This window comes from Aquila chrysaetos, chromosome 8, assembly GCF_900496995.4.
Source record: "Aquila chrysaetos chrysaetos chromosome 8, bAquChr1.4, whole genome shotgun sequence".
In the NCBI taxonomy this organism is placed as follows: domain Eukaryota; kingdom Metazoa; phylum Chordata; class Aves; order Accipitriformes; family Accipitridae; genus Aquila; species Aquila chrysaetos.
In genome coordinates this window covers 37,749,884-37,772,878 of record NC_044011.1, presented here as the reverse complement: position 1 = coordinate 37,772,878, position 22,995 = coordinate 37,749,884, and the positions used below count along the sequence as shown (strand labels likewise).

Here is a 22,995-nt window from a genome sequence, read left to right as displayed (position 1 = left end):
TAATTTAAGGCATTCTTTACATTAAGAAAACAAGACTTAAAGTCCCCATTTTTTCAATGAAGTAGCAGCTTGCTCGCATTGGTTTTGTATGGAGACTTCCCATATGTAAGTTTAATAAACAGAAAAAAGTTTGGTGAGCCATTTGCTTAAGACTGAAGAGTTGCCGTTCTGGGCTCCTGAATAAATACGGATTAATGAGGAGGGGGCAGATACAGGAGAACAAAATTTTCTCATGAGTCCAAAATGCTTGGGCTTGAAGCCGTTCCATACTCTCAGGTCAGTACATACAAGTTACAAAACCTGGAGTCCTCTCTGAGATGTTGGCCCTCATTGCTGAAGGCTTATTGTTTTATTAAACAATTGTTTTATTAAATAATTAGATAATTAGAGCAGAAAATCTAGTAGATTTTAAAGACTCAAGTCCATATTTTGTGTTACAAAATAAAACCAGGAGGAACACCCTACAAGTCAAGAAGAGATAGGAAGGATGCCCAAAAAGCCTTTGCTGCTCTGTGTGAAATAATAAGCGCCAGGAAGGATGATTTCTCCTGCTCTCAGAAAGAGCTTTATAAAAAGCCACATGCAGCACTTTTAACACAGGTGGATGATAACCTAAGAAGCACTTGCTTTATTTTCAGCCTGCTTTTAACTCAGCTATATTTATGGTATGTTCAGCTCCCTATAAAGGTACTGGCTTCCAGCTTAATTTTTTGCATCAAAAATATGTTTAACTATGGAGGTCTGAATAGTGCTGCTGCAGAGGGCTGCACACACAGGCAGGAGAGAACAAACTTCATGAAGGTGCAGCAGTAGTACAGATTAAAATCAGAACCGTGCCTGGCTGAGGCTAGCTTGGGCAAGCTGTGGATCAGGTTCTCTGCCTTTGGGTTCATCAGTCTCGGGTGGTGTTTTAAGCTGCAGGCTTTTGCCAATGCCGTGGGTTAACTTGCGTTACTGCTGTGTGCCTGAAATGGAGAGATTTCTTTTCAGTCTGTTGCTATTGCAGCGTATTTGATACACCCTCCTGTTTTGCTTACCCTGAATGCGTGAGGTAGGGAATACTGAGAATGTCCAGAAAACCTAGTGATTAAAAGAATAATTCAGAGTTTGTGTTACTTCAAGGCAGAATGCAATTCCTGAGCTAGCGCCGATTTAACTCAGAGGTAATTTAACATCTAACAAAAACACCCTGGAAACAGATTACACCGTGAAGTATAGATTAGCCTAAATGTATGTTGGAAAATGCTTCAGACGAAGGATAATAGGGCTGTGGCTATTTTTATTTTTTTAATGCTGCAGGCTCTACCGGTGTTGAGAGAGGCCCTTCCAGAAGAGTGTGGGGATAGGTCATCTATTGAGAGTAATGAATCATCTTACAGCTTGCCATCGATCCCAAACGACGGCAGGGAAATAAAGCAGGCGAAACACGCTCCCCGGCTCGCTGGCACAGGAGGACAAGGTAACAAGTGTTACAAGGTCCGGCTGTGCGCTTGAAGTTAGTGTCCTTCTCTGTATGTATGTATTTTCTATCCAAATCTGCAGGGGACTGTATTATAGTGACTGGCAAATTAATGTATATTTGTCATGAACTTTGGAGGATTTTCCTAAATATCTCAGTATCGTTTGTCATTCTTGTTGTTTCTTAAAATGAGTGATGCCTATTGTGACTATTTTTTTTCTGCAGGAGGAGAAAAGCAAGCCTTGTGGCAGTTATTAAAAATGGATCTATAGGTGTGCATGTATTTAAAAAATATCTGCCATTTAGAAATTGTGGCATATATTTGTTGCCTTTGATTATAAAGCCAGACGGCAGAATAAATTTTCAAAAATAAAAGGGTTCATGCTGAGAAAGGTGTGTGGTGCCATTTGAGAGCTTAGAAGGTGAATACGTTTGTGAAAACCCAGTTAATTTCTTTAGATAAGGAAGTAATATATTAGTTCGGTGTAATAACCGGCAACGGCAACTTGCTTGGTCTGCTCTCAGAGCATCCCTTACATCAAAGTCTGGAAGAGACAGGCAATTAGGTTGCAATGCTCTTTACACAACAAATGTAAACAAACTGCTTTAGGCCTCCTAAATTCACGCGACTTTTATCCGCTGAGGAGACGGAGACTTTGATTTAAACTAATTTTCCGTGGTCGGTATGATATACGCTGCTGCTGTCGGGCTGCTGGACGAGATCGCAGAGTTACTGTGGGTTGTTTGTTTCCTAAATCCCATTGGGTCTTAAATTATTTAAGACATTTGGTTAGCTTGTCCTTTTCTCTGGAAGCTACAGAGAGGCAGGGTAGCCTCACATGCGAGGAAAGTTCACAGTAGGCGCCTCTTTTAAGAACGGTAATGGATAGTTTAGATCAATAAACAAGAGATAACAAAAGTGAGAAATTAAAGGGAGTAGGGCTTAAAAGCAAACAAACCAGTCTGATCACTGCGACTTTGAAATGTGTTTCATTATAGTGTGTTCACATCCAGAAGTCACAAGCTGGTGTGAAGATGAGAGCAAGGAAGAAAGCACGGTTGAAAAGATTCCTATTACAGGTAAAAGTAATGGCTGCATATTAACCTCAAATCCAGTATTCAACTTTATTATATAATCAAAACATGGCATTTTAGTGGTTTGGGTCCACTAATAGTGAGTAAATTCAGCTACTACATACTGAGCGCAAAGATTAAACGTAAGATCATAAAGTCCACGCTCATGTTAACATAAACCAAGATGGAAAATAACAGCGCCTATTTAATTCCTTGTAATCATGTTATACATTTAAACCATGTGAATATCCTGTCATTTAGCCTTTCAGGTCCCGGTATCAGTGTTACAAAGGTCAGTCTCCATGGGGAAGATCCAGTAATTATATGGCAAACTACAGATGTTTCTGATTTGATTCTTTTCTTTTCTCAAGTAATTGAATGTGTATCATTAGAATAAGCGCAGGGAAAAACCCTGCTAGCCAGGAAGCCTTGCCTTCGTCTCTGTTACAAAAGCTGACTGATAACACAAAATTTTTAGCAATAAGGTTTTATCAAGACGTGTTCAGATCCTCCCGCAGCAGATGTATGAGGCTTGCTTAGGATCCTGAGATGTTGCTGCTTTTCGGTCCTGGGGTATCAATAACACATTAGTATTCAGGGCAGGGCTCTTTGCAATGAGTCTCAATTTGCTTTTGCCTGATTTTGTGAAGTCGTGGGCTGCTTCCTTATAAATTTTGATGTTTGGCTAAATATTTATTTATGCAGGTGTGTACTCCGACAGAAAGGTGTGAGGGCATCTGCTTATGCAATGCTCGCTGTTGCTTTTCTGCTCTTTTACGGCTTGAAAATAGCCTGTCTTTCGGAGGGCAATTCATTTCTCTATAGAGGTTTTCCTCTGCTGCTTTTTGAGCCTAATTTGCAGCTGAAATATAAAAATGTGCTTCTTGTACTCCTGAATTATACTGCAGCAATAATATTCCTATGTTAGCCCAATAAAACTTAGATTTTATTTTTTTTCTAGAGAGTAGAATGCTTTTCATTTTCCTGCTTCTTAAAACTGTCCTTCAGTCACACATGGCAGCGTATTTTAAAACATGAATTGCATTCATTTTCAGAGGAATTAAAAGCCACTTAAATCTTTTTCATGAAACAAAACACACTTCTCATTTGAAAATTAATCTAAAATTTTGCAAATCTTGGGATTGGTTCGATTTTGTTTAACTTAAGAGGATTCAAATTTGAGGGTTGGGGTTTAAGTTCCCTAAACTGCAGAGAGTGCCAGCAAGAACAATGTCAGGAACAGTGACTCTCTCCAACTAATGCCATCACTGATACTTCTTTTTTTTTTTTTTTTTTTTTTAAAGAGAATACCGGCTCTTGAGTTTGGATCTCCGTAGCTGCCAATGGTTTTGGTTTCCTTCTCCCCACCCTGAATTTTATGACTTACCAGTACTAGTTTTAGCTATGATTTTGCATACAAATTTGTCAGGGAATTCTCTATTGCAGTTTTTCCTGCTGGGGACCCTGATGGTGTGTGCAGCTGTTTGCTGTGTTAGATGTCAGTTAGTCAAAAGCTAAGCCATGATGGACGTCCCCCTTTCCTACTTCTCCCATAGCTTTCTCACTGAATGGGCATGCAGATACTAATCCTTTCTATTTGTAAAACTGCTGAGAAACTCTCTGTAACCTAAACACTGAAACTGGTAACTTCAGTTTAAAATCTGTTCTTTCTGAGTCTGCTTTATTTACTGTTTTGTTGCAGCGTGTTTCCAGTAGCCAGTGGTTGCATTGTCTCTAGGAGTGAGGCTTTTCATATCTCACTTGAAAGCAAAGTTGCTCCTTTCAGATGCGATTCATCTTCAGCCCATGATCTTCTCTGGGCTTCTTGTTCTCTTCTGGCTCCTTGCCCTTCCAGCCTGTTGCTTTTTTCATTTTTGCTCATCATTATTTGCTGTAGATTGCGGCCCTGGAGCTCTGAAATTGTTCTGTGCCTAAAACGGAGACAGCATTTCTGTGCGTTGTCTCTTGGGTTCAAATTACTTGTTTGAGGGTTTGGCTCTGTGTTTTTAGATGGCCTGATATTTAATGTCTATTCTGTACGCGATTGTTTTGCTGTACAACTTTTTCTAAGCTTAAGGGATACAAATTTTGTTTTTTTCAGTACTTGCTGAATTCTTTAAGGGCTTTAAGTGTTGGTTTGAAACACTAAAAGCCCCAAGGCTTCCGAGTTTTGGTGGACTTCATTGTGAGAGCTGGGTGGACATGTTTCCAAGCAGTCTTCTGTGATGGCACTTTACGAATACTTCTATAGTTTGGGTTTATTTTTCTTCTGTTACAGAAAAAAAGAACCAAAATATTTATTTGTTTTAATATTCTTTAAATATTCCGGAAATATTTGTATTTTTTTTAATGCCTGTAGGGGAGGAAGGAGATAGCTGTGTGGCTTTGGGGAAGGGCCTTTAGAGTCAGAGCTGGCATAGTGTTGGATGTCCCTTAGGGACAGCCTGAAACTGCTCGTGAGACTTCACCCAGAGCTCTTCTAAAGAGAGGCTTGGACTGAAACATCTGCTGAGCTGTTCCCATCCCTGGCAGGCCACATGAGCTTTGCAAACCCATAGTCACCTGGGGGCATGGGGGCAATGTAGCTCGTAGCATAAGGATGGTTTCTTTCCTAAGCTTGTGGAAGGCTGTGTTGTGATAATTGACTTTAAAAGGATTGTATTTTGTGTATGGTCTCACCCAGAGAGGAGTTAGCTATTAATAGCAATCTCATTTTATACCAGGTTATATGAGGATAGAGAAGGATATGTGGATTCATTCTCATTTTCTTCATGGATGCTTTGGTTTTTTGTCGTGGGAAGACATGTAAAATAAATTGTTCAGCTTTTTTGCTGTTCCTGAGGTATGCGAATAATGCGAGATTAAAAAGAAAGGATAAAACCCATTATTTCTTGTTTTGCTGGATGACTGTTTAAGAGTCTCATTTATGAGCAGGAAACTGCTGATTTTATTGAAGGGGCAGGTTTGTTAAATCTTTACCAAAACCAGATTCTCTCTACCCTTCATTTATGTCTTTGATTTAAATAGACATTAAAGCTATAAAGCATTTGAATAAAAAAGGCGTTTACTTCTCCGTTCATCAGCCTTCACTTTCACAACATCTTGAATGTCACCTTCCAGCTACTCTCCAGGTATAAAATCTCTAATGTAGAAATAAGGAGGGAAAACCCTCTTAAGAAAAAAAAAATTAGCCCTTCTTTATATATGATAAGAGAACATGAAAGGGCACAAATGCAATTCTCCTTTCCTTTTTAGGTCACCTTTAATGAGCCAATAATCCTGCCAACACTTTTCCCACGCCCACGCATCCTTCCTCACAGGTCCTCCTTTGAGCTTCAAGTTAAAAGGTTCCCGAGCTTCCACTTGGAGTGCACTAATAAAGGCGTTAATAAGTCTACCCAACTTTTTGCTTCGTTTGATATCAACCTGTTCACAACTGCTGTTATGAAAAAAGTTCATTTGTATGTGATTAATTGCTGCTGCTGTTGTGGTCTGACAGAACTACCTTGGGACAGTGTAAGATTGTACGTTTTGCTTAAATTAGTTTGGATTACCTACTCCAGTAGGTGATATTTTAGGCTGCTCAACTTAAGTTCCTGAAAGACCTCAGAGTCTTTTTACAGTTATGAATTCTGGGTGAAAATTCTTCTTTGATCTTTAAACAGAGGCAGCAGCTTCTAGGAGTATTCTCACTGGATGGCTTGCTCCACTGATATTTCCCGAGTTCACTGGTCATCCAAGGGTCTGCTCTTGAAAGGATAGCATCATATGTTGGTATATTATTATGATAAGAGGATTTATCCTTTTTTTCTTTTAAAGGAAGAGGGGAGATATTTCTTGGTATTTGACCTACTTCTGGATACTGGTTACTGTATTGTTCTGCTCAGGTTTTAATTTGGAGATTTTTTTTCTGTCTGTTTGCTCTCCAAAGAGTACATCCTTTTATCAGATTTGCAGGTAGCCTTTATCTTCTCTCTGTATGCAAGTTTTTTGCTTTATTGCAAGGGCGATCAGTGCATATAAGAGCCCGCATACAGCCAGGACTCACACCTCTGATCCCAAGGCAGAGGTGTGCATAGCAGCCATTGGTGTGCTGGCAGCGGCATGGCGGCTGACAGCCCATCTTTAATCCTGCGTAGCTCTTTGTAGATTGTCAGCAAGCGCAGTAATTAGTGTTATTGTGGTGGAGGAGCTTGTTTAGATTTAAAGCTGTTCTGGGCAGGAACTATTGTTAGTTTTCTATTTTGGTACAGGACCTAGCAGTATGGCAGCCCAGACCTACCAGGACTTCTGAATGTGGATGCAGTAACTATTGCCAAGGTAACTGTAAAGCTACACAGCTTGCAGGCTCAGCTGATCCTGATAATATTCCTTTCAAGGCATTATTGACTTTGAAGTCTAGTGACAGCTGAAATACCCAAGCTGCTAACTATTTTATTGGTGTTAAAAGCACACAGAAAAAGCTAAGTTCCTTTTGGTGTAGGTTCTCACTTGCATATGGGACGAAGATGCGGACACGTGTCTGGGTTGAGTCTGCGAAAGCACTGGGGTCTTTTGGCCTCCAACTACCCCCATTTGCGTACAGGATTATTGATTGTTATTGGAAATAATGGATGATAGCTCTTTATAGCTTTTGAGTGGCATACAAAGTGCTCTCGTTCCGCTCCCAGTAGAGCAGCACCTACTATTCTGCTTCTACGGCTTGCTTACGTGCTTTGTTGCTTAGGTCGAAGACTTCAGTTTTGCTCACAAACTGTATGGGCTACACATGAACACAGTGGTATTTCTGTTTTCCCAGTGTGCGTTTTAAAAACCATCAACCTTGTGATTTAGCTTTTCCATTTCCAGACAGGCAGAGTCAAGCACTTGGAGATTGTTTGTCGAAAGACAATTTGGTGTCTGCAGATGACTTTTCTATGCTGGGACTCTAGCTGCAGTGAAGGGCTTTAATGCTGGTTTTGATGTTTAAAAAGTGTGGGCGGCTTCCTCGGTGGGACAGGTAATAAAATTAGCAAGATATAAATGTTGCAAGTGTGAGGCCAAAAGCTTTCTTATCTCTTTATTTGCAGAAAATTACATGACATCACTTTTTTAGCCGCTGAGATGTTTGGCTATAAATTGATAGATGCTGCAGCCTAGGCCATAGAGGGAGGAACACATGGAGAAAATACCTTCTTTTCAGTTCTGGGCTGGTGCAGTGTGTTCTGGGTTAAAATCACTTTAATGGTTTGGCAGAACAAAATAATAGTAGTTCATTATGCAACAACAGTGGTTTTTTCCTGGAATTGTTGGCTAATGAAGAAAACTACACCCATTTTGTTCAGAACAAAATTGTAAAAGCTGACATGAAAGCTGCTTTGACCCATGCTGACCACACAATTAATTCAAAGTTGAAAAGTGTGGAGTGTTTTTAATTAATAGTGGTATTGCAGATCCTTTGCTAGTTCTGAGTGGAAGGAACAATGCATAGGGAAAAAGGTGCAAGGAGAGCTGTGTTGTCTGTCTGGGACACACCAGCTCCCATTCTGCTGCAGTATTGCTCAAATGATTGGATTAAGAACATTCCATTATTAACATGCCAGTTTGCATTTAGAGCCTGAGTTTTATCAAGCTTGTTCAGTTGTGTCTGTGCAGTACAGGCTGGCCCCTCAGACTGACTAAATGCTCAAAGCACCCCATCCAGACAACTTCACCCCCGCGTGCTTGCATTGCTTCTGGGTTGTCTCTGGAACATAGGAGCTGGTGGTGTGGTGAGGCCGCTCCTTCTGCAGACCGCTTAGGCAGAGAACATCAAGCAGAAGCAGATGGCATCTGTCTGAATTTACCAAATCCGGATGGGGAGGGAGAGGTGCTTTTTACCAAGCCTGTGTATGGCCCAGGAGGCATTATGAGATGGCCGTCGGGAGCCACTGCTCTCCAGCAGAGCTGTCACAGCCTGCAGCCACCCTCTCGGCTCCGCTTCTGCTTCCCAGTGCCACTGCTCCCTGCTGAATGACTTCTATGGCACTGGCAATTCTTTTATCCAAGGGTTTCAGTCTGCACGCTGCTGATGCCCTCTCAACCTAGCTTTTTTTTCTTCTCTTTTTTTCTTTTTTTGCCTCTTCTCCACTCGGTGCATCTTTTTTGCCAGCGCTGTCAGGGATAAATGTGTATTTGTGTTTCAGCATAGCATGCCTCTTGCTGTCCCCAGCCTGCGACAGGAAGGGTGTTCTTGGCTGTTATAGTACGGCAAGTTAGATGTTTCTGGCAAAACAAACAACAAAAACACGCACACAAGCCAAAATAAAAGTGTCTTTTTGAACTAAGTTGCATTTAATCTTAAGCATGACGATCGGTTTTATGAAGGAAATACACTGATCTGCATAAGGGTTTTATGGCATGATGCAGTTCTATCAGGAGTGAAGTGCTTAAGGGTTTTCTCTCCTAGCAGCGTATTTCTTGTATCTTCTCTGCCCTGTACGTTGCACCAATCGCTTGTGCTTTCTCACAATGGTGAAGCAAGTATTGCTGTGTGCCCAGGTTGGGCTGGTTTTGTTAGCGCTGCACGTCCATAACCGAGACTCTTCTTTTCTGCCACCTCACAATGCGGACACGTTGTGGAAGGCATGGAGATTAAGTGGATGAGTGGGGTAAGAAGAGGTAAGAGCCAGGTGATTGCTCAGCACACAAAGCAGCAGTCGCTGCGCACTGATTACGCGTCGTCAGAGACTTTGTGGGTGCCGCAGCCCAGATGAATCGCCGCAGCAGGCTTTCCAGGGAGGTGAGCTGGTGGGCTTAGATGTTCCTAGAAGGATCTCCCATTTCTGTAGGGTGTGTAGGGTGTAAGTCAGCACAAAGATGCTCAAGGGGAGCGACTGGACTAATTGGCAAGGCAGTCTGGTGGCACTGAGGCAGACGTGGGGACTGACAGCCCAGCATTGTATTACCATTGATGGATAAGGCAAAGCTGGGCTCTGAAGTGTCTTAAAGGTGAAGAACAAGTAGTTTGTGTTACTGTTTGATGTTGCGAAGGAAGGGGAGCCAGTGCAGGTACAGAAAGCTTGGGGGAATGGTCTTTTGAGGCTGGTGTGTGTGCAAAAGCTGTAAGGAGAGCTGCACGACAACAGGGCCCAGTTTGAGTTTTGGTAAAGCTGGCAAAGACCTGGACTTATAAGTGCCAACTGGGAAGGTGTGGCAGCTATGCCTGGATCAAAGATGGGCTCCATGTCACTGCCCTGAGGGATGGGAAGAGCATTCAACAGCAACAGAGAAAGTTACTCGTGCACATGTAGAAGCACTTCCCTGAGTTTGCAGATACGTTCCTGCTGCAGGGGACCCCATCGACAGAAATAGACATATCGGGTCCCTGCTCAGGGTCGGGTTCCCAGGCTTAGCCTTAAACATGGAAGGCTTTGAGAAGCACACACCGCATGCAGCCACTTAACTGGTGCGCTAACACCCTCTGAAGCTGCCATCCGCTCTGGAAACTCTCTACCTGTTACAGTTGGGAAAGAGGAAAAGCGTGCAGTTCATTAACAGACTGTAATGAGGTGCGTATGTCCCTCTGCACATGCAGGGCTGAAATGGGAAGGGTGGTTAGAACTGCTGATTTGTGTGGAGCCCATTTGGTTCACATTCTCCTTCACATAAGGAGCGAGCCATGCGCCGGAGCCATGTCTGAGAGCACATGTAACTGGATTTTGAATGTTGGCAGAGTCTATGGCCTGTTGTGTTCTGTTAGCTGGGCACAGCTTGCTTGTGCAAGGCTTTCCCGAGGCAGAGGGATGGTCTCCTGAAGCAAAGCCTGCTCTATCCCCAGACAAGAAGAGAGCACGTTATCTCGGCTGCGTTTTGTGTTGTAGTTTGAATCCGTGCATGAGGTGCCCTGAAAAACACCCCATATTAAGTGCTTTATTGCTGGAGTGAAAAGCAGTTTCTGGGAGTTCTGACTTGATTAGATTAAATTAGCTTTTTTACTTTCCCAAAGTAATGTACAAACAGGCGTGACTATTCATTCCTTTGTGGTCAGGGGTTTCTCAGTGCATGCCCACACCACTCAGTCTGCGGGTCTGAGCTGCCACCAGTCTTGTATCCAGGATGTCCTCCGTGATCTCTGCAGGTCTCTGCTCCTCTGCGCGTGTACATCACAGGAAAGGGAGGTGTCCCCCTTTTTTCCTTTTCTTTTTTTTCTCCTTTTCTCTTTTTTCCCCTCCCATTCTTGATTTCTTTTTTCTCCATGCATTCTCTGGGAAGCGGTCAGACTTTGTTCGCAAGCAGCATGCTGCTGCCAGTGCAGCACCTGTGCCCGAGCTCTGTCATCCCCTGTGCCGGTCAGGCGTCTCGCACCTCTTTGTTGCTGAAACTGAGCAAGATTTGTGCCGCTGAAATCCAAGCACAGAGTGGTGTGAGCTGCTGGAGCAGACTGGTGATGTGCACAGCCAGTTAGAAAGTAGAGTGTCCAAGATGTACAGAAATACTAAATTATCCTGGGTTGGAATGAAGTTGGAAACAATCAGGGCTTGTTTATAATGTCAGTACTTCTATATATATTTTTTTATATATATATATATATATATATATGCAAAGTAGCCTTTTAAAGTGGGATTTGTACTTGAGCATCATGTTCTTTGGGAACGAGTACAAAGATGAGCAAATGTACAATTCCAGTGAATTCATTTACCTCTTTTTTTTTTTTTTTTTTTTTTTAAATCAATCTCTACAGAATGGAAATGAGATACGCAGAGCGGGGGGGTGAAAGGAAAGAAAGGACAGCGTGGATAAAAGATTTTGAAATAGCTGGGTGTTTGGCTATTTAAGTCATAAAAATCCCAAGATTTGTGTCTCCCAAACGCAGCTCTATTTCAAGAGAATGGTTGAAAATACTGATGTATCAAATAATATGAAGAGAACTGTAACTATCCTATACAAAAAATAATCTACATTTAAGGGGAAGGGGAATAAAAATAACTTTGCTTCCTGATTAACTAAAGAAATGAGAACCCAGGAATTTAAAAAAAAAAAAAAAAAAAAAGAGCAGAAAGACCTCATAAGTCCTTTTAAGTTTTGCGTGAAGTTGCCATGATGCAATACAGCTCTTAAAAGAATCTCAGTGTTTGCTGTTTTTTCTAAAATGAGGTAAAACATGCAGAAATTTCACTATTCACAAGAAATCATCATCAGAAAACTGATAGTGAGGGACTCTTGTTTTCTGTGTGTTTAACTGATTTCCACTTAATCATGAGCAAGCAATCCTGAGGCAGATACCATAACTGTGTGCTCTTCTCTGGACTTTGTCATCAAACCGAGAGTGTGGCCATTATGTGCATCTATTTGAAAATAAGAGTGTGTTGCTGCTAGGCACTGCACGCTGTCGTAAGGTCCAGCCATCGTTATTTGAAAATTTACATTTCATGTTTTCACTTAACAGGTCGGGATAGTGGCGATAATAGTTCCAAAGCAAAAGCAGGCCAAGAAATGCATTCGGAAACTAGTTCTTCACCAAATGAAAGAAGTCCTCCCTTCTCAAGGTAAAGTTGTTAAATCTTGTAACATTTGAAATGCTTCTGTAGAATGAGAAGCACTGACAGAAAATCACTGAAGTGCCAATTAATTTATTTTTTACTTGATCTAGGGTTAAGGTTTGTATTTATGTTTATCTCATAAAACATCTTAAACTTTGGTACACCTTAGAAAATATTTGTGCCACAGCCAAGTATTGTTTTGCAGCTGTTGTTTTCTCATTTTAAGACTCAATTGACATCTCAGTGAACCACAAATTAGCGTGTACAGCTGCTCTCAGTAGGGCTACTCAGGGGCCAGACAATAGGAGTTGCAGGAGAGGGGCAGACATAAAACATAAAGTCTTCAAGAGATAAAGTGGTGGGTTTCTTCTCCATGTATCCGAGATGTAAACTAGCTGTAACTGGATAATGCTTTTCATGGGCTCAGGGTTTGGGTTTTTTTTTATATTTACTGGGGTATTTATAACTTGCCTTTCTTGCTTTCCAACTGAGTAGGTTTAATTAATGGCCTCACATGTACCTAAAGGGTGCAGGTTTTATCTTTTTTGTTTGTTTGTTTGTTTTTTGTTTTGTTTTTGTTTTAAGAAAAAGAAGTTGGTTTGTGGGTTTTGGGGGGGATTTTTGTGTGCGTTTGTTTTTTTTTTTTTTTAACTACAGCAGTTCCCTTTGGGTCCCTGAGCAGTTCTGTTGGATGTTCCTTGTATTCTTCATTGGCATGTAACAGTAATCAAACAGCAGCAATCAAATTAGTGGTCAAGAAGCAGCAGAAAATAGGATATAACACAGCCATCTCATGAAATATTGGCTGGGCTTTAGATCCTTATCTGCTCTTATTAGAACAGCCCAGCAAGTGGGTGCTGCTGCTACGCGGCTCCTGGTCTGAAAACTGCCATCAATAGCACTCAGGAAGGGACTTTAAAGCATTTTGATAAATGTTTAACTCTTTCTGCTTATACGGCATCACTATCTTTCTGTAGCTTTTTTATGCTGTTATTGATGAGGTCAGTTCCAATTTTGCAAGTGGTGTTCTGCATTTTGTGTTAAAATCACAGTATTTCTGTAATTCTTCAAGTACAGTAAATACAAGCTGTAATACAGTATTGATGAATGGCATTCATGCTTTCTTTAGGATCAATTCTTATAGTCTTATGCTCAAACTTTTTTCTTTTTTCTTTTTTTTTTCTCCTTTTAAATTTTCTGAAACTTTGAGAATGATGTTCCAAATCATACTACCTAATGCTGTGAAATGTAAGGGTGCTCCTATAGATGAATTTTTAAATGTTAAATTTTAATCATTTACTGAAGCCCAGGCAGCAGGAAGAAAAGGATCAGGCCCTGAAGAACTCGCTTACAGCATCACTGCTAAGCACCTGAATAAAATATGTATAATTTAAAATGAACTATTTTTTTTAATTAAAAAAAAAAAGTCTCCAAGGTTTTTCCCCCTTGGATGTTGCACTGCTTGCTAATAATGCGTTCAGCAACTTCTGCATTTTTCAGATGCTGTTCATACAGCGTACTTTTTTCGCTGTTTTTTTCCAAATTCTTGTTTGCGATAGATTTTAAAATAATTTTCTTTGCTCTAAAATTTCATGCCTTTCAGCGCTGAGAAGCAAGTGTGCTTCATGTGCTGATACATGATGATGCTGCTCTAAAAAAAAGAAATCTCTCACAGCGGCTTAAAGTTAGTTTTTCTAAATGAGTCAAAAATAACGCAGCCTTCTAATCATGAAGTTTGTTAACAACCCTTGCTTTTGGACACTTGGCATCCGCTCTGCGGAGACGGAGAGCGGCAAAAGTAGTGAGAAAGACGGAGAAATGGAAAGGGCGACCAGCCGCTTGTTTGTGGCCAGGACGCAGCGCAATTTCTTTGCCGCTCACATTTAAGCGCTCCACTTACTGCAGTCACTTCTCGGGCTTTATTGCTTTTACAAGTGGTCTCGAAACCCACTACTTGAGAATAAACATAACTGTGTAGCACTGCTGTGGTACTTTTTATAAATTCTTCTTTGCTCCGTTTTGTCACTGAGCTGATGAGTGACCTCGCAAAAGACCCTGCTGGACCTAAATAAAAAAAATGGCTTCCTCTGATGTCCTCCAGACAATAATTATGATGTGCCAGTTAAGCCCAAACTACAGCTGAGGGATTTTACTTTAAAGCAGAGGCTCGGGCGCAAAAATGCATTTATAGCTCTTTGTCTGGCACCTCATTATGTGTGGGCCTGATTCATTAAGTAATTGGTTTGCAGTTGTTTACATGAGTATTAAGGCTTTCTATTCAGCAGCCTTTGAGAGATACATTGTGCAAATGTTGCATGTTATGAATGCCGAATGAGGGGCAGGGGACCGGTCCTATTGGCTAAACACTGCGCTCTGTTGAAAAGCAAGAGAAAGAGATTGGGTGCTGCTTTGCATAGCAATGACTTTCTTAATAAGCTTTACAGATTAATACACACAAGCTATAAAAGATGCAAAGAGATACTCTTAGCACATTTATACATGCTCATTTCACTATTATGGTACTGGAGACGGGAAGAATTGAGGGCTTTCATATTCGGTTTTTCAGTGCGTGTCTTCAGTGCATGAGACTTAATAGAATCCGATGTTTATTGTATTATAAATCATGGGGAAGTAGGCAGATCTGCAACAGTTTATTATTAAAGATTCTTTCAATGTAAATCTTTTTCTGCCATTGTATTTCCTACAGCAAAATCATTTTGTGGTTGAGTGGGGATGAAAGGCATAATGTACGAAGGAGTGAGTCTTAATAGGAAGCTGCTCTCCGAGTAAAGACCACTTGTTCCCTTTTGTTCAGAGGTGCATGCCAGAGCTTCCTCTTCTCCCGCAAATATCATCCTGCTCTTCACTTAGCTATAAAACTACTTTCTCCTGGCTTCATTTACTTTACCGAGGGAATATTTACGTGCACGGAGATGCAGCTTTCGTTTGAGGAGTTAGCGTTTTGCAGCAGAAAAGAGCACGTTAAATTGTACAATTACTTGGGGGGAAAAGGTATCAGAAGTCAGGACTGAATCTCTCAGCGAGAGCGGGCAGCAGGCGATGTGTGTGGCATTTCGTGGTCCTGTAGCAATGGATGCAGCCAGTGGAGGTCACTAGCTTTCTGGGTAATTCCGAATTTTTGATGCAAACAGTTTATTTTTCTTTGACTTGTTTGCGCTGTCTCGTTTCGAAATAATCTGGAGATTAGAGATGCATTATCGACTGAGAACCAACGAACAATTTTAATTTGTCAGGACATAAATATGGTGTAAAGTATTTTAAACTTTGATTAATCTGTCTTCTGGAAGTAATCCGGTCTGGTCTCTGAAGGCAGCTTTTTAGTCGAAAGCCGCCTTTACCAAACACAGATGTAATGACATGCAAATAAAAGTTGGCAGATTATAATTCATCCTCTTAATTATCCTCGGGGGCGATGTTTAACACCGAGGCTGGCCATCGGGGGGCACTCCGGCTCTGCGCATCCCCCGCGTCCCCCCCTTGCAAAACCGGCCCCGACATCCCTTGACTGGCTGGGGGGGCGAACAGCCTGCCTTGGCCGGGGCTCTGGGGAGAGTCTCCAGAGGTTTGGGGCTGGGAGCGCTCGGGAGATGCGTTTACCGGGAAATCCAGGGAAAGTGGCATAGCGTGTTTCCAGGCTCCTGAGAGATGCACCTAGAAACCAGCCCGTATCCATTTTTTTTATCCTCCTGCTGTACTTTCAGTTGTCACATCACTTCTGTAAGAAGCCGACTGTAAATTCAAGCACTTTTTTCTGACGTTACAGATATTTGTGAGCTTAGTTTCCTAAATCGTAGCATCCAGCTGTTGCAGAAATCGTAATGTTGTAGTGGGGATGCTCTACGGATATTTGTGGGGAATGGTTTGTGGGGAGAGGCAACAACATCTATCAAAATACGTTGTAGTACAGAGGAAATAGTTTATTTTTGCGGCGATGCCCTACGCTTTTCCGACACAGCTTCATCACAGCCCTGTGATGCAGTCTTTGTGTTAGCAGTTTCTCTAGGCAAGAGTGGTAGGGTTTTTTCTTCAGTGTGGTATATCTAAACAGAGAACAGTCTTAAATGTAGCTCGATGTAGGTCTTTGTATCCTAAAAAAAAGGTTATCCTGCTTGCAGTGTAGTTACTTAAATTCAATAGTATTACTCCAATTCTGGCACGATGAATGGATTTTTTAGTTTATACTGACTTTCCAGGGTGGGGAATACTTGTGATGCCCAGTTTCTAGTAAACGATCAGCAGAAAATGATAGAGCCCTCGGGGTTCTGCAGGAACAGGCAGGAAAGCGTATGATCACGGGGGATACCCAGCTGAGACTGTCACATCGGAGGCACTGCCACTAAGCAGCCTGGCCTGCTTACTACCAAGAGGCTTTTAGATGGTTTTGAAAAATTCTTTTTAAAGATGGATCTACGACTCCGCATCCGCGCGTATTGCTGGGGAGAAGCTTCATCGCTTCTCTCGCTGAGGGTTAATAAGCACCACCCTGTGAAAAAGAAGTGCTCGATTTGTTTTCCGTGGCATGCTGCCTCAGCAGCGCTTGTGCAGGACGGAGGCGCACAGGCTTCGAGCCTCTGACAAGATTAGCTGGAGTATCAGTGTTCCTGACACTGCTACACTTTGTGTTTTGTTTGTTTTTCTGATAAAACTTGGCATTTGGGTGGTGTTTTTTTCTCTTGGTGCTTGGGTGGGTTTTGTTGGTTTGGTTTTTTTTTTCTTTCCCCTTGATGTTTGGGTAGTTTTCTTTGTGGTGTTTGGGGTTTTTTTTTGGTTTTTTTTTTTTTTCTTCTTCTTTTTTTGCAATTGGGTATCTACCCCCCTTGGCGTTTGGGTGTCTTTTTTCACTTGACACTAAAACATAGAGGTTCAACAGGTGCTATAGCAAAAAGATATTCAGAGTAAAGTAAACATTTTCTGCTGTTTTTCTGTGAGCCACCTCTATTAACTTGGCTCTTGTTGGTCTGGTATTTTCCTCATAATATTAATTTTCTTTAGAGAGGGAAAAATATTTTCTTGGAGCTTTTTCATTTCTTATTGTTGCAGCATCTTCAATACAAAAAGCCTGTTTCATCACAGTAAAGGAGAGATTAAAAGGCCCTTTGAAGTTAAACTAGTTTGGGGTTTTTTCATTGTTAGAGCCTGGGTTCAGTTTGGAATTATTTTAGGGAAGAAGCAAATGTGTAAATGGATATTGAAGGTCACGACGGGGGATTAGTCGAGGCAGTGAAACTGGCCTTACTTCATTTATACTCCTAAAATTTCTTCGCGGAGGTCTGTGTTGTTATTGTGTGCTCAGTATACCAGATGATAACTTTCATGATTGAATTTGCCAATTTGCAAATACAAATGTTTTGCAACGTAGAGATCTTCTTGCATCTTATCAGCCTTGACCAACACTTCAGACATAATTCAATAATTTTATTCCCTGTTACAAAGCTATCTTGCAGCATTTTCCAGGCTTGGTTTGGTGGAGCTGCGATTTCCAATCTGGCCCTTCTGAAGTCCTAGCTCCATTTTTCCCTATCTCCCCAGGCGTTTCTCTGTGTGCCAACAGCTTTCGTGCCAAGCCTTTGCTGACGCCCTGTTCCCCGTCTTTCTCTTTATGGACTGCTGTGTCACGCTAACGCCCAGCTCCTGGGGTGCAGCGCTACAGCTCTGTGCTGTTCTGGGAGTGAATCCCATTCTACATGCAGTGGGATAAGCCCTGGGAGGATGAACCCCAGCAAATAGATGGGTTTTGGTAGAATACAAACATCTGTCTCTCTCCCTCTCCTGTCAGCATTGACCACCTTCTTCATGGGAAGCCAGGGCAGAAGGAGGAAGGTTTCCAGACCTTCCTACAGCCATGGCGGTCCTTATCCGCTGCAACTTCTCCATAAGACCGCTGGCCTTCAGCCAGACCTGGAGCACCTCACAGTGCTTTGAGCTGTCCAGAGGACCAAGCCGCCTGAGACCTGGGAAGTCCTGCAGTGGTGGTCCCACGCTCCACGTTGTGCACAGTGGTCTTCAGCACAGCAGGGGCTCTGGGCCCAAATGACCAACCTTCTCGTCTTTGATCTGGGCTTGAACCATGGAGAGAAGTGGAGCAAAAAAATCACTTCTAGGGACCTCCTAGCATGGCTGAATAACAAAACCCCACACGCCTCCCTTCTTGACAATGGGAGACGAAGCAGCAGGCAGTGGAAGCGGTAGCTGCCAGCTGCCTGATCTTGTTTTACTGAACTACTTGAAGATAAAATGGTTCTTGTGCAGTCTGCCACAGAAGTCACCTCTCAATTTGTAGCTCAGCAACAAGTGGTTTCTCTCTCTACACCCAGGGGAAAAACCATCCAGCTGCCAGAGTTGCAGCCTCTTGAGCGCATTTTTATGGGCTAAGCCTGGGATACGTGGAGCACCTCCTGGGAAATGCTGAGGGTCATGGAATCTCACCAAAGTGAACAAGCGTTAAGGGTGTTCATATTGCAGGACTCAGCCCAGAGACTCCAACTTAAAATACTTGCTGGAAATAACTGTTGAGTAAATGTATTTGAACGAGAAGTTGAAGTGTAATGCAGCGTAGGGTTTGACTCTGAATAAAACAGAAAGGCATTTGCATGGTTTGCTAATGCTAAAATGTCAGACAAACATCTGAAGGCTAACATTTTGAAGTTTTTTTACTTAAATAATAAGGTAATAATTAGTTATATCACTGTTAATACTTTACTAGTATTGTTACTGTTACTAGTACTTAAGCCTCAGTTTGGTGTCTTGGTTGAACTTTGGCTACATTTAATATTCTATTTTGGGGATTTTTTTGTGTATCTGCAAAGAGGGAGGCTGTGTGCTAATGGCATTCACAGCTTGTAGAAAAGGAATGTGATTTAAACAGTATGAGCTTTCTCTTATTTAGAAGGAAAAGTTCTTGTAACATAGGTAGCTGTAACGTAATGAAACTTCCCCCTGCTTTAAGTTTAGCTTTCCAGCTGCAATCCCAAATTCTTACTGAATACAGTGGTACAAGACAAGCAGTGAATCATCTCTTTTTTTTTTTTTTTGTATTTCCTTCATAAATGCCTCCACAATAGTAGTTAGAATATTTTTAACTCCCCACTTTAAACAACTATGCATTAGCTGCCATGTCTTTAAATGAAATGCAGCAAATTGTATGAAATTTTTGACAGCTGATTGAGTCCTGTTTTGACTGTGACAACAGCTTCAAATTGCAGCTTGACATTTGTTTATATTTTACTAGTTCGCACAGCAATGTCACAAATATCTCCTATTTGATCTTCCTTATTAAAATCAGCTGAAGCTTTATTTTTAGAGCTTATTGCAGGACTGTCAATATAACAGTTAATTCTCCTACATCATTGCCCCTATGTGATTATTTCACAGCCCCAACACAATACACATGCTACACACAAAAGATCAAAATGATTCCAGCTTGTTTGAGAGATTCAAAAGGGCCTGTGATGCTCTAGACACAAGAGCAGTCATTTAACAGAACAGAGTCGCAACTGCATATACATCAAGGTAGATCAAAGGCAGCCGGGAGATTGCACATTTACATGGGGATGTGGATGATGCTATGGGAACCCAGTAGCTGGGCTGGAGGAGGACGCTGGCAGGAAGGGGACTAAGGAAGTTCAGTGAGCATCGGTGGGGGGTGCTTTTATTTTTGTTTGGATTTTTTCTTTACTTTCTTTGCATTATCTGAAAGGCCGCAAAAGATAGACGGAGCTCTGATCCTTTGTACCCTTAATTCACTATTGGTGTAAATTGGCGCTGTTACCAAGGAATGACTCCAGTTCATGCTGCCTGAACATCTGGACCAGTCTCCCTGCTGCATGTTAATTTCTCCACCTTTTAGAAGACATAAAGGTGAAGAAACCCTTGACAAAATAGTTATTTTTAAAGAAAAAGTAGTTAGAGAAGTTACTGATTTTTTTTTTTTAAACCACCTCACAGTTTTTTTTTTAAAAAGTTGACTTACATTCTTTTAATTTTGTCACATTGTGCTGATTATTTGAAGTCTTTCTCTTTTACAGGACTGAAACCAGGAAGGGAATGGTAGCTGCTATAAAATCCAAAGGTAAGAAACCAATGTTACGCCCTTTAAAATAGATGTCTTTCTAAGTGTAATTTATATTGTAGAAAACCTCTAAGGACAACATCATGGAACCGAATAAAATATGGGCATAAGGAAATGGGAAAGCATGGAATGGCCCTGTCTCAATACAGGAGCCAGCAAATAGTTGTCAGTGGTGTGGAAGGAGTAGTGATCTTTGCTTCGGGGTTCAAATCAAATCAAAGAGTAGTGAATAGCAGGTGGGAGAAAGGCTAGAGAAGGAAAAACCTGATGTTTTCTTGATCTTCCCTTTGAAGAAGGGAGAAGTGGATGGGCAGCAGCCCGTGTGTCTGCACAGTTACAATAGGTAGGCGCACAAAGGTGCCCGTGCACCTGGAGCAAAAAATCTGGAACAGTTGTTTTCCACGAGCAAGCAGGCTTTCTTTTTTAGTTGGTGTTTGGGCCCTGCACATTTTCATTCTCCCCTGCATTTCATTTTTCTCTTTTAACCACCATAAGGACCACTGGTGTCTGAAGTCACCTCTAATGGAGCCTTCTGTAAGTGAAGTCAGTGCTGGGAGCAGGCAGCTCTTCGCCTGGAGCCCAGCTTTAGGCACTATGCAGTCCCAAGTGGTACAGAACATATTTCAGAGGTGTGGTGTCTGGGCTGGTTTAAGGATGCCATAAACGACGGCTGCTGTGGTGCCATTTGAAAGGTGCCCTCACGTCCCCATCCCATTTCCTTCTCTGCTGAGGAGTTTCATTTTTTGGAGCCTTTCAGCCATGTTCAGCCTCTTGATCTCCTCCCAGGAGATCACCTCCCAGGTGTCAAGCGTGGGAGCAAGCGCAGGGTGCAGCCGGCGCCGCTCTGATGTTCCCGGCCGAGTGCAGACCTGCAGTCCAGGGGGCCAGGGATATAGGATGAAAGATGCAGCTGCTCCATTTGTAGATAAGATGTTTATATAGCTTGTGCCATCAAAAGCGCTGAACGCATTAACGGTGCCTCAACCAAACATGAGCTGAAATTTCTGTAGGAGGTATGACAGCCTTCCTCCCTCCTGCTGCCTGAATCCCTGTTTCTTCGTCTTATGCCTCATTTGGGATATCGTGGGTACTGCACTGACTTTGGACAAACAGCAGCCCTCTGAAAGCAGACAGCACAGCTCTGTAAGTGACTGTGGGATTGACTTGTGCTTCCCCATGTGCCCTGCTTTTTACTTTTTTCGGGTCAAATGAATTTATGTATTGAGGAATCTCCCAGGCGCTCTGAATTTAAATGTGATTCTGTTTATTTCAGTGAAACTGTTTGCTAATTCCCAGAGCTGTTTGTTAAAGCCATGCAGTCCTTTGAAGTCTGTATTTGATCCTGTCTCAAAGTGGTCATTTTTCATGTGTGACATCATTGCCATTTTTATGCCAACTCTGTGATGTCATGCTCCAATTCTGACTTCACCACAGGGTCAAGTAGGGGGAGAAAGTGGAACATAATAGACAAAGCTGTAATTCAGGCAGCAGCTGGTCAAGTAAATTGCTTGGAGTGGAAATGTTCTCTCAAGCTACCTTGAGGAACAATGAAGTGGGACCTCTGAATGAGCCCACTGTTTGGCCACAGCAGCTCCGGTATTGGAGACCACGACGTATTGACAGTGCGCTGTATCGGAAATGCACGCTGAGGTCTTGTGGTCTTCAAAACTCTGACCTTCTCTATAAGCCATGGTGTCTAGCTGCCCCTGGAGAGCTCTAAAATGATCATGTCTGTGACATAAGTGACATAAACATGGAAAAGAGCTTATAATTTTTTTTTTTCTCCTCCCCCTCAGCTTTCTGGGGCGAATCTGAAGACAGCAGCTCCGAGATTGAGGCTGCTTTGCGCCCACAAACTCACAGCACAGAAGCAGATGAATTTGATGACTTCTATGATTAGGATTCCCCCGCTCGCTTTTGGGAAGAAATAAGCAATATCGTCCTGTGCATATTGAGAGTGCCACTGTTTAAAGTGCAGCTTATTGCTTTATATTCAAATAAAATTTAAATACAAAATAAATATTAGTTGGTACTGTACATGGCCTTCCTGTACGCATGCTTTCTCTTAACTGCTAAGTGTTTTCCTGATCTGACGGCAATCCTGCCCTGTGAGACTGAGCCTTCTTGTGATGTATTTGGTTTTGGGGGATGAGTGAAGATCTGTCCTGAGACGCCCGCTTTCTCGGAGGTGCTCGCACAGTGCTCGCCTCTGAGCGTTATCACCTCGGAGGGTGGGGGCTGTCTATAAAACAACCTCCTCCTCAGGCAGGCAGCAGGGTCCCTCTGTGTAGTGTCCTGTTTCTTCGTTGCTGGGGCTGGGCGCTGCTTGTCCGCAGTCCCCTGCTCACTGTGAGCATCTCCTGCCCGGTGCCAGCAGGACAGGTGCGGGACGCAGCTGCGTGACAGGTAACTCTTCTGTGTGGCAGAGGTGAGGAGGCTGTCACAGGTGAGGAGTCAATCGCTAGTGATCTGGAATTGACAGGGCTATTTGACTGGCCAAATCCAGCTTGCCTCTCTCTTGCTGGAAACTGCTCAGTAGTGCCACTTCCTCCAACCAGCCTGATCACTGCTTTTGTTGCACTGTGAATGCAAAGACTATCCTCTGCTGCTGCTTGCATGTATTCTGGTATTTCGACTACAGAGCTAGATGTGGTTTTGAAGAAAGCAAGCGAGCATTCTGGGTATGCATACATATGCTACTCAGGGCGGGCTGGCATGTTTGATCTTTATCTTCTTCTGCAACAGATCAAGAAGAAGAAATGCATAAAATGTACATTTCTAATTCGGCACGTTTTGGAACAGAGCGGCATTTACATGTGGCAAGCCCCAGTGATTTTCTGCTTTTACTTGCTTTGTAAAATCCATGCTGGCAT

General features: G+C 42.3%; 1 protein-coding gene across 11 annotated transcripts in view; it reads left to right on the top strand.

The window, feature by feature from the left end:
• Window positions 1–22,159, top strand: part of KIZ (kizuna centrosomal protein) — a 62,213-nt gene extending 40,054 nt beyond the window's left edge. For 8 of the 11 annotated variants that reach the window (XM_030021871.1, XM_030021867.2, XM_041125297.1 and 5 more), the window contains 5 exons: window positions 1,300–1,459; window positions 2,459–2,539; window positions 11,940–12,039; window positions 20,079–20,122; window positions 21,919–22,159. In XM_030021871.1, coding sequence (XP_029877731.1) covers window positions 1,300–1,459; window positions 2,459–2,539; window positions 11,940–12,039; window positions 20,079–20,122; window positions 21,919–22,022 — 489 coding nt within the window. In that variant the 3' untranslated portion in view covers window positions 22,023–22,159. Of the gene's footprint in view, window positions 1–1,299; window positions 1,460–2,458; window positions 2,540–11,939; window positions 12,040–20,078; window positions 20,123–21,132; window positions 21,266–21,918 lie in introns of all 11 variants that reach the window. The other 3 variants (XR_005932980.1, XR_005932981.1, XM_030021875.1) reach the window with 3 other exon arrangements.
• Window positions 22,160–22,995: the final 836 nt, after the last annotated feature.